Genomic DNA, 11,990 nt, shown 5'->3' with positions numbered 1-11,990 from the left:
AGAACACCCACCCAGCAGCAGCATCATTGTGAAGGTTCAGCGGGCTAGTGTGTGCTATGTGCCTGGCATGCATGTTTAGCACCTGGCAGGAAGTGGTAGATCGTGGTGATGGTGGTAACAAAGGGTTAGTTTGTTGCATAATTTTCCTTTGAAATGGGATTATCCCTTGGAAGAATGATTGTTGTGTGTTGAATTTTGTCTCCCAAAAAGATATGTTGAAGTCCTAACCCCTCATATCAATGAATGAGACCGTATTTGAAAATAACATCTTTGCAGATGTTATCAAATTAAGATGAGGTCATACTTCATCGGGGTGGGCCCTTAACCAATAACCGGTATCCTTATAAGAACAGAAAAATTTTGTTTCTTTGTCTTTTTTCAGCTTTATTGGGGTACAATTTTCAAATAAAATTGTATATATTTTAAATATACAATGTGATGATTCGATGTAAGTTATACTTTGTGAAATGACTCCCACAATCCAGTTAATTATTACATCCATCACTTTCCATAGTTACTTCTTGTGCATGTGTGTGGTGAGAATGCTTAAAATTACCAAATCTCTTACCAAATTTCAAGTGCACTGCACGATATTATTAACTACAGTCACCATGCTGTACGTTACATCCTCAGAGCTTATTCATCTAATAACTGAAGGTTTCTACCCTTTGACCAGCATCTCCCCATCTTTCCCATGACCCAGTGCCTGGTAACTACCATTCCACTCTGTTTTTATGAGTTCAACCTTTTTTTTTTTTTTTTTTTTTTTTTTTTTTGTGGTACGCGGGCCTCTCACCGTTGTGGCCTCTCCCGTTGCGGAGCACAGACTCCAGACGCGCAGGCTCAGCGGCCATGGCTCACGGGCCCAGACGCTCCGCGGCACGTGGGATCTTCCCGGATCGGGGCACGAACCCGTGTCCCCTGCATCGGCAGGCGGACTCTCAACCACTGCGCCACCAGGGAAGCCCTTCATGGTGGTTTTGATTTGCATTTCCCTGATGGCTAGCGATATTGAGCACATTTTCATGTACCTGTTGTCCATTTGTATGTCTTCTTTGGTAAAACATCTATTCAGATCCTTTGCCCATTTAAAAATCAGATTTGGGATTTTTGCTATGAGTTTTAAAAATTTCTTATGTACTTTGGATATTAACCCCTTATCAGATACATGGTGCAAATATTTTCTCACATTCCATAAGTTGCCTTTTTTTTTTCATGGTTTCCTTTGCTGTGCAGAAGATTTTAAGTTTGATGTAGTCCCACTTGTTTTCTTTTGCTTTTGTTGCCTGTGCTTTAAGTGTCATATCCAAAAAATCATTGCTGGGACTTCCCTGGCAGTCCGGTGGTTAGGGCTCCGTGCTTCCACTGCAGGGGCACAGGTTCAATCCCTGGTTGGGGAACTAAGATGCCACGTGACACATGGCACAGCCAAAAAAATTAAAAAATTTAACCATTCAAAAAAAAATATTTCAGGGCTTCCCTGGTGGCGCGGTGCTTGAGAGTCCGCCTGCCGATGCAGGGGACGCGGGTTCGTGCCCCGTTTCGGGAGGATCCCGCGTGCCGCGGAGCGGCTGGGCCCGTGGGCCGTGGCCGCTGGGCCTGCGCGTCCGGAGCCTGTGCTCCGCAAATGGGAGAGGCCGCAACAGTGAGAGGCCCGCATAACGCAAGAAAAAAAAAAAAAAAAAAAATATTTCAAACAAACAAACAAAATCATTGCTAAGACCAATGTTAGGGAGATTTTCCCCTATGGTTTCTTCTAGTAGCTGTATGATTTCAAGTCTTACATTTAAGTCTAATCCAGTTTTGTGAGTGGTGTAAGACAGAGGTCTAGTTTCTTTTGCATGTGCATACCAATTTTCCCAGCACCACTGACTGAAGAGACAGTCCTTTCCCTATTGTGTGTTCTTGGTGTCCATGTCAAAGTTATGCACGAGTATATATCTGGGTTCTCCTTTTATATCTGGGCTCTCCCTTCTCTTCCACTGTTCTATGTGTTCTGATCCATGTGCCAGTACCATCTCGTTTTGACTATAGCTTTTGGTATAGTTTGAAATGATGTGATACTTTGAGCTTTGTTCTTTGTCAAGATTGCTTTGGCTATTTGGGGTCTTTTGTGGTTCCATATGAATTTTAGGATTGTTTTTTTCTGTTTCTGTGAAAAATGCCTGGGGAATTTTGATAGGGATTAAGTTGTATCTGCAGATCACTTTGGGCAGTATGGACAATACTTTTATTTTAATGGTATTAATTCTTCTAATCCACGAAAAGGGGATAGTTTTCCATTTATTTGTGTCTTCCTCATTTTCTTTCACCAATGTCTTATAGTTTTCAGTGTGCAGGTCTTTTACCTCCTTGGTTAAATTAATTCCTATGTATTTTATACTTTCTGATACTGTTGTAAATGGGATTTTTTCTTAATTTCTCTTTCTGAAAGTTTGTTGTTAGTGTATAGAAATGCAACAGGTTTTCTTTGGTGGAGTGTTTAACATTTTCTATATATAAGATCATGTCATCTGCAAACAGAGATAATTTACTTCAAGAAGAGGGAATTTTGGACACAGGGATACGGACGCCAGGTAAATACCGTGTGTTGATGGGGACAGATTGAATTGATGTGTCTATAACCAAGGAATGACAAGGATTACCAGTAACCACCAGAAGCTAGGAAGAGGCAAGGAAGGATCCTCTATCCTAAAGCCTTCAGGGAGAGGATGACCCTGCCAACACTTAGATTTCAGAACTTCTAACCTCTAGAACTATGAGGCAATAAATTTCTCTTACTTTAAGCCCAGTTTATGGTACCCTGTTATGGCACCCTAGGAAACCAGTACTGTGATGCTCTGGTCTTGTGCTTCTAAATATAAAATCATAAGCTACTAAATCATTCTCATAAATGATTAAGTCAAAGACACCTAAGATCAGGGAGGGAAAGTATGGCCCACGTGTACAGAAGGGAGTAAAGGAAACAAAAAGACCACAGTGTAGCATGTGAACTTTTAAAAAATCAATATTTGAAATCTTTTTCAACAATCCATTTACTTAACTGAGATGTTACTGTTGTGTTCATGAACTAATTAAACAAGCATGCTTCACCTGCAGAGAACCAGTGTGGGACACAGGGGAGAGTGTGGGCTTTGGAGCTCTTTGAGTTCAATCCAGACCTCCCCACTTAGCAGCTGGTGACCTTGGTCAAGTTACCTAATCTACATGAGCCCCAGCCTCCTACAATGCCCATCTCTAGGTTTGTTATGATGACTCAGTGAACTGATGTTTATGACGTGTCAGGTACTGCACTGCCATGGGTACGATGCAGGATACAGTCTGTCCCCAAACATAAATTAGAGCATCTTCCGATGCTTTAAAGACAGACATTCACACAGGTGCTTTGAAGCAGACCCAGAAACACCTGTGCTCGATGGAAAGAGGAAGAAAGACATATCTTGCTAAAAGCAGCAACTTGCAGAAAGAGCATGAAATAAACACCCTGACACCCACCTTGGACAAATACAGCAGGACACGTGTTTCTCACTGTAATGATGGTCTTTATTTGATTTACATCACCTTTCAATGGAAGAGTGGTTCCCATCAGCACTATGTAATTATGAACCTCGCAAATACATCTTATAGATAATGAAATTTCCTTAAAAATGAAAGATAAGTGTAAGGAAAATTTGTAGAGAGAGAAGGTATAAAATAGAAGCTTGGTTAAATGTAAGCAGGTTTTTATCAAGAAAGAAAAATGGTACCACCACTCCGTTAAAGTGGTACTGCAAACATACTGTTTTGCTTGTTCTCAAGCTAGTTGTTCATAAAAAAGAAGCTGGTTTTCCCTTTTCTTCTTAGTGATCAAATCAACATGCTTGTGTACCTAACCATCCTGGTAAGACAAAACCAAGGGGAAGGAGAAGCAAGGCTTCTAACTATGTTAAAAATCGGTTCTAGGGTAGGAGCACAAGCCTTGCTTTCCAGAAGGTGGAGAGACACATGACAGTTTCAGGGAGACCTGTGGGGGCCATGGCTTTAGCCCATTGTGTCTGGGCAGCTGACATAACTTCAGTCCCCCTGGGGTCTCTCTCTGGTCTGAGCTGCCTTAGCTCTGATGATCTGGCAGGACCGTGGTCACTAGGATTGGGTATTCCAAGGCATTGCAGTCATCCAACAGGAACACCAAATCCTGGAAAAGATGTGCAATGAGCAGGAATGTCACTGAAGGTGGCCACAGAGCCCATGCACAACTATAGGACTCCTGGTTATCCTCAAAGACTGTTCAGTTGTTCCCCTTTGTGTGAAAATTTCCCAACCTTCATTCCCCCAAGGAGAGCTGGTTACGTCTTTCTTCACCTTCCCATTGAATCTCATATAGTCTTTTACTATTGAATTCAGTTGTACGTTGGTTGACCAGATAGATGGATGGATAGATGGGCAAGGGAATGAATAAATGAATAAATCTCAATTACTGAGCAGCAACTCTGGGCCAGACATCGGGACACCAGGTCTCACTTTCAAACACTTTAGAGTCAACAGCAGCACTTTTCAGACTGTATTATGTCTTCTTGTCTCCCCTCCACTACCAAGGGGAGAGGGGAATGAGGAGTGTGGGACAAAATGCTTGTCTCATCTTTGATGCATAGTAACAAACAAATCTTAAAGAAACTTAAAGCTAAAAAACCTAATAGCTAATTATTAGTTTCCTGGGCCAGGCCTGGTGTTCGGCATTCTATATTTAGTCACCTTGATAGAGATCTTAGGACCGAGGGAGTTACTGTAGCGCCCAGCACACACTGGGTCAGGTTGTAAGTAGTAGTATCCTCCCAATGCTCTCCTGACATGGGTATCATTCACGAATGAGGAAACTGTGGCTCAGAGAGCGGAGGGGACACTGGTATTTAGGAAGCAGGGAGGTGAAGACAGGGGCTCAGGTCTGCCTGATGCTGAAGCCTGTGCCCCTAGGACCACACAACTCTGCTTTCTGCATCTTAACCAGTGCTGATTCTGTGCTTTTCCCGCCTCCCTCCCCTCTGCTGCCAGATTCCTCCCGAGGCAGAGCACACCCGAAGCCCCTCCCCCAGGAAGTCCCCCCTGATCCCAGGGCTCTGGGAATTCTCGGAATTCCAGAGTCCTCTACCCGCCCCATTTGACTCGCAGCCCGTGGTCTTGGGTGTTGGAGATGGAGCTGGAGGACAGGAGGAGCCTTGTCCCGAGTCCCCCAGCACGCGGCAAGAGCTCTAGGGTTGAGGAAGGCCTTTGTGACCTGGAAGCACCCACAAGCTTTCGTTTTCCTCCTCCTCCTCTTCCTCTTCTCCTAACCCTTCTCTTAAGTTCTTGGCTGATGACAAGTAGAAACAGAATGTTCAATGGCGTCACTTACCCTCCTGCAGAATGAGTTCATGATGGTGTACAGTTTCCGCACCTTGTCCTTCAAGGCATCTACCCGGGCCACCTTCCAACACTGGGGCGAGGCCACAAAGTCCCGCAGCTTGGCCAGCACGCAGTAATTCTGTGAGTGGACCACAGGGACGGGTCTCGTGGTGGAAGTCAGTAGCCAGAGACGCGGGAGCTGGGGACTCCTGGCCTTTCTGCACAGTCTCCCCCCACTCCCACTCCAAGCCCTCCCGCGGGCAGGCAGACCCCTCTTACGTGTATATCCAGGTACAGCCTGGGCAGGTATCTCACACATGGCTCCTGCAGAAAGGGAAACGGGTTTCTGTGTTGCTCACAGGGACACACCCTCAGCCTGGCCACAGAAGGCTCTCTGCCAGCCTCCCCAAAACCAGAGCAGCCCCAGATCCCTGGGGCCTTCCTTGATGTTGCCATGTACAATACTTTCTTGTACCATAGGCCACATTCCCCCAAAGTAAACTTCTCTTCTAGAATTCGACTTTTAGAATGCAACCATTTTATCATTGACTATGAGCTAGGGGACAGTTTTATATATATATATACACACACACACATATATACATACATATATATATATATATATATAGACACACATAAAATATGTGTCTTATATGTACATATATTAAAACAGTTCTATAACTGTAATCTAGACATAGTAATATATATAGTATATACTTTAGTAATATAAAACAGTATATATATGTACACTTTTATATTACTATATTTCACTTTTGCTTCTGTGCTGGCCTGAAGGCCAGAAGACGCAGATTCTGGTCCCTCCCGACCAGTAATTCCCCGTGTGACGTGGGGTAGGTCTCCTTCTTTGTGACTCGGTTTCCCAGTTGTGAGATTAGAGAGTAGAACACATAACCTCCACTTCCTTCCAGCTCTGAGCCTATGCATTATTTTAAGCTTTAAAATCATATCTTTTTAAAAGATGATTGCTCTACATATTTAATAGCAAGGAGTTTGTGGATACATTGGGGCGCAACAATACAACCAAATGTTGTTACAAAGAAATATTAACTTATTTGACAGCGTCGCTAAAAAGTAAATTGCAGAACTGCTGTGTTGTTTGATCCAATTTGTCTACACACTTGACCCAGAGCTGAAATCCTATCCTCTGAATGTGATGGCAGCAGGTCACCTCTAGGTGGTAGAATTGCAGTAATATTTATTTTCTTCTTTGTCTTTTGTGCCTTTTCCAACCATTTTCAAAGTATATGACTTTCATAAGTTGAAAAAAATACACATCATTTAAGTTTCAAAAAGAAAATACAAAGGAGGTGTTAGGGTATCGTAAGCCCCACATCTGAGAACAGTGCATTTTATTTGAAGGGTTCACAAGCGGTAAAGGGATACTTTTAAATTTTACCAGAGCTTTGAAGTTTAATTTGTTTTGTTTCTACACTGGACGAGCAGTCAGGAGGCCGGATTCTAGTTCTGGGTGGCCCCTGTGGGACTGAGGGCTCCGAGCCCCTGGGTCTTCCTCTTAACACAGTGTTGAGAACAGTGCAGACATCCTGGATTGTCCTCTGTGCAGGCTGTGTCTGCATCCAAGTCTTCAACCCTCCAGCTGCCCCAAGCCAGAGGGGCTCAGCCATCCCCTCTCACAGCCGAGGATGCTGAGATTCAGGGCTGAGTAATTTGCTCAGGGTCCTACAGCAGGCTAGGTGTGGGGCTGATTCTGGGAGTTGCCCCCTTAGCTCCTGCTGGCTAGTGGAGAGAATTGGTCCTCCTTAAGTTGGAGCTCTAAACTCCATGGGAGCTTCTCTTCTCCTGTTCCCTTCCCTTCTCTCTTCCCTCCCCTTCCCTCCCCTTCCCTCCCCTCCCCTCCCCTTCTCTTCTCTCTCTTCTCTCTCTTTCTCTCTCTCTTTTTACATTTGAAAACAGATCCTCTGATATTTGCTGGCTAGTTATAAACAAAAATTGTGATGTCTTTGATTATATTTTCTTTGTATTTAAAAGGAAGTGCAAACCATCGGTATTTAATAGGATGGGAATAAAACACAAATACCCTTGAAATTAACATTGACCAGAAAAGAAAAATAGCGTTTTTTTCCCTGGTCCAAAGGCAAATTTTTGAGAACTGGGTCTCCCAGTCCTCAGCAGGGCCGAAGGCACTCACCGAAGGCTCTGTGGCCTGCAGGCTCTGGGAGTCAGCGGTGATCTCCCGGCTCAGGGCCAGCATCCTGGAGTAGCAGGTCGGGGGAGCCGGCTGAGCGGCAGGGGGGCCAGCCAGAAGCAGCATCAGCAAGGGAAGCAGCTGGGGGGTCATGGTGCAGAGGCGGCCTGACTGCAGCCCGAGACCAGCTGCCCCTTTAAGCAGAGGCTTGGGGGTGGTCCTCCACGCCTCCGTTTCCTGTGGTGCCCAACCAAGGCCAAGGGCACGCCCACCTGGCCTGGGGACACTGGAGCCTTTCAGACCTAAAGGTCCCCCTTGTTGAGAGGAGGTGCTTCCTGGCAGGGGCGGGGAGGGGTAGATGCCAGGCACCTGGAAGGGAACAGGGTCTTCCTCTCACACAACTTGCAATAGAACTTTCTCTCTTGGCAGGGGCTCTTCCTGAAGTGGCAGGATTGGCAGATGAGGGGGGCAGAGGACAAGAGGGAGACAGGAGGGATGGTGGTTCAGCCAGAGGGGCGGGAGTGAGCATTCAGCCCCTTCAGTTAGAATGGACCGTTTGGTAAAACTGGCTGATCTCTTGGAGCAGAACTGGGGGAGGGAAAGGGACCAGAAATGATGGATTGAGCACCAGTGATCCGGGGGTTTGGGGTCAGGCAGCCTGGGTATCACCATCCACCCACCACTGACTGGCCAGGGGAACCTTGGGAAATCCCTTGACTTCTGAGCAGCTGCGCCTCTGCATCCGGAAGATGGGCTTGTGCTAGGGCCTGTGATGGGGGATGTGGGAGCATTCCCCTAGCTGGTCCACTTCAAGCTCCCAGCACAAGTCCTGGTACAGAGCAGACCCACTGGAAGGGTTGGTTCTCCATATGTGTGTCTCTTTTAGCAATGATGTTCTGCAGGCTGCTCTCCTGTAAATACAGGAGCATGGGTACCAGTTAGGTACCCTTAGGTGCTCGGTGCATCGCATGGTCACCCACTTCTGTGATGACCTTGGGCAAGTTTCTTAACTCTTTCTTCCCTCTCCTTAGCTGTGAAATGGGGATGATAAGAGCATAGTGAGGAATAGAAGATGCTGAGCTATTATCACAGTCAGAGCTAATGTCACTGTCTCCTTTCCTACAAGCATCCCTGTGAGGCAGGTACTGCAGAAAACAGTCCAGTTTTCCATGTGGGAAAATTGAGACTCACAGAGTTCCAGCAACTTGCACAAGGTCATAAAGCTGGAGGCAAATGGGTCCAGTGGGGCCTTCTGCCTTGTCTTCATTCCGTCCTCCCATTCTGCAGTGTGGAACTGGGGAAGAGCAGGATTCTTGCAGCCAGAGATGAGTTTGAGCTCTTGGGCTGCCCAAGACCAAGGAACAAGCAACGCGAAGGAGCTGTCAAAAGAGAGGAAGGTTCTTACTTAACACCAAGTATCACATATGCTCCAGCAGTGATGCATGAAGCTCATTTATACAACTACACAGCTGTTGTCACAAATGCCATGAGCCTCACAGAAAGCCAGTGAAGTGGGTGGGGTTATTCCCACTTCCCAGATGAGGAAACTGAGGCTCTCAGGGGATATGAAACTGTCTGGGGTCACAAGGCTTATAAGGGGAGGCAGAGCTGTGCACCTGGGTCTGCCTGTCTCCAAAGCCTGTCTCACTGCAGGGGAGGGCAGAAGAGTGGCCCGGGCCAGCACACATTCCCGGAACAAAACAACCAAAGTGGAGGACCAGAAGGTTAAGGGAAAGGAGCGTGGTGTCCTGGATATGGGGCAGCATCGAGGATCAACAGCAGGGATGGAAGTTCAGCTCCAGCCTCTCCCTGTCTCTGTTTGCCCACAAAAATCCCTTCCTGACAGGTGCCATTCCCTCTCCATAAACAGAGCAGCACCATCCCAGGCAGCGGAAGGTCTCTTCTCGCCCTGATGTTCTATTTTGCTACTTTTCTGTATTCAAGCCCTGGGCAGGGATCACAGCCTTGCCTTCCTGTTTTGCAGGTGAGAGCATGTTCTCTAAACACCTTTAGCAAGATGGCCTGGGGACCACCTTTTGTGTGCCCTCTCAGGCAGGGCAGAACTGTGTGTGTTTGGAGGTGCAAGCAGCAAACACAGATGTGTTTTTCTTCTGGATCAAGGGGTCTCCTCACTTTCTGTGGCAGTGCCTGGGGCGTGGGCCTCCCTGGCAGACAAACCGGCCCCAGGCAGGGACTCCGGACTCCTTTGAAATGCTCCAGTGTTTCTGGATGTGCTCATCGAAGGAGCTTCAAATTCAGGACAGGGAGGAAAAACCAGCCCAAGCAGCAAAACGAGTCCTTGGACCATCCGATCGAGGAGGCATTGCTGTGCTGAAAAAGCAGGCTTTTCTGTGCACTTGATGGTGAGATAAATGTGTCGCTGGGAGATCTGGCCTTGTTCCACCCTGGACACGTGTGTGGTTTTTGATAGGGCTCCTTCGGCGAATCAGAAGCCTCCTCTGCACCCTAAGCACCAGACATCCCGCTAACCGGATCCCATCTGCCTTCCCACCCACCGCGCTTGCCTTTTGCATCTGGGCTTGTCAGCACCCAGCACCCAGCCGGGCAGAGCGGATGCTCAGGAAAGCTTTGCTGAATTAACCTGATGGCTGTTAATCTTGTTACTCAGAGCGAGGCACAAACCCATTAAGAAACCCACAGAGCGCAGCCGGAGTCATGCTAGAGAGACCCTGCCCTCGATGAAGGAGGTCTCAGGGGACCCACGTGTGTATTTGCTCACAAAGTTCTCCTTTGGCACTGCTGTCCCCCTGCGCCCCCAATAGCTCCCTTCCCTGGCCCCTTCCCTGGCTCCTTCAGCATCAGGCTACTCAGTATGGAACGTGAATGCTAAAAATCTAGGCTGGAATTTCCGCACAGACTAAAGCCTCTGTCTTCCTCCAAAGGTTTCTCCCAACCCCCTTAGTGTGTGAGAAGAGCAGGGGTCCCATCAAGCCATGGTACCTCATTATGTCGGGAGAGCCGAACAGCCAGAGCTAATGAGTGAGTGAATGCTTCTCAGCTGGAGTGGTATCTACCAGCCATTTTCTTTGAATGGATTCTTCATTCGTTCTCCAGACACTTCTTTATTTATTGAGAATCTATTGTGTGCAGGCCTGAGATGGACAATACGGATAAAACAGTGAATGAGAGATGCTGTCCTCTGAGGAGAGTAAAGAGGGTAATTAACTCATCGAACACACAGGGTAAGTGGCATGACAGTGGGAACCCTGGTGCCTCAGGAGCCTCTCTGCCTGGCGGTGGCTCCATCAGCAAGCTGAGGAACGTTGTGGGGATGTGGGCGGGGGCAGTGTATGAAGGAGAGAGAGAATTTGGAAGCTGCTATGCTGCCGGCTTTGAATGTGGAGGAAGAGGCCACAAGCCAAGAGATGCAGGAAGCCTCTAGAAGCTGAAAAAGGGAAAAAAAAAAAAAAAAAGATTCTCCCCTAGAGCCTCCAGAAATGAACACAGCCCCGCCAAGACTTTGATGTTAGTCCAGTGAGACTTGTGGTGGACTTCTGACCCCTAGAACTGTGAGAGAATAAATGTGTGTTGTTTTAAGCCATTCTGTTGTTGGTTATTTGTTACAGCAGCAACAGGAAACCAATACACCATCTCTCTGGGGTTCAGTAGGATAACAGAGATCGTGGTTGTGAGGAACTTGGAAATGATCTGCATCCACTTGCCTGGTGCTTTTGCTTCTTTTACAGCTTCCCTGTCAAGCATTCATCCAGTCTGTTTGCATACCTCCCTGGATGGGGAGCTCATTGCCCTTTAAGACTGCCCTCCAGTCTCTGGGCAGCTGTGAACAATACAAATTCTTCCCAATGTGAAGGTGAGATGTGCTGACTCCCTGGAGCTACCACCTATGACCTAAATCTCTGTTACCTTCTTCCACAGAACAGCCCTGCATGATTCTCAGCCCTCAGCCTGTCTACCACTACTCATCCCTGCCCCCCAGACAGAGTCGGCTCTCTTTCTGAGCAAACACCCCAATTTCTTGAAACTTTTTCCATGGGAAGTGGCTTCAACATCCTTTTCCACAATTACATTATGATTACCATCTCTGCCCAGAATTCTTTCTCCTCCCAGTAGACATTTCTAAAGCAGAAATCCACACTTGCCTGTTTCACATTCTTCCCTGGTTCCCTGAGGCCTGGAAGATAGTCTGAGGTCTGTGACCTGGTCCCAGACTACCTCTCCAGCTATCTCTGCCTGTCCTTTCCTGCACTTTTATCAAGGAGTGACAATGATGATGGTGATGATGATGATAATGGTGATGATAGCTAACCCTGAAATGCGGCCTTGCTCCAAGCCCTGTACAAGGCTTAATGCATTCATTCTAGTATCATCACCTGAGGGCACTGAGGCACAGAGAGGTGAAGTGACTTGCTCCAAATCATACAGCATTAGCAATCCCTAGTGTTTGTAGTTATAACACCCAAGTGGCCTTTGGCCTTCATACATG

The 11,990-nt window shown here is 46.9% G+C and overlaps 1 protein-coding gene across 1 annotated transcript; it reads right to left on the bottom strand.

Annotated features, from left to right (window-relative positions):
• Nucleotides 1–4,090: 4,090 nt before the first annotated feature.
• On the bottom strand, nucleotides 4,091–7,678 carry CYTL1 (cytokine like 1). The gene is made up of 4 exons (XM_007464497.1): nucleotides 7,529–7,678; nucleotides 5,638–5,682; nucleotides 5,369–5,497; nucleotides 4,091–4,174 (listed from the first exon to the last, which is right to left on the bottom strand). Exons 1-4 carry the CDS (start codon nucleotides 7,676–7,678, stop codon nucleotides 4,091–4,093), a joined length of 408 nt encoding a protein of 135 aa, XP_007464559.1.
• Nucleotides 7,679–11,990: the final 4,312 nt, after the last annotated feature.

This window comes from Lipotes vexillifer, unplaced genomic scaffold (genome assembly GCF_000442215.2).
Source record: "Lipotes vexillifer unplaced genomic scaffold, Lipotes_vexillifer_v1.1 scaffold2689, whole genome shotgun sequence".
Classification (NCBI taxonomy): Eukaryota; Metazoa; Chordata; class Mammalia; order Artiodactyla; family Lipotidae; genus Lipotes; species Lipotes vexillifer.
This window is presented reverse-complemented; position numbering and strand designations above follow the sequence as displayed.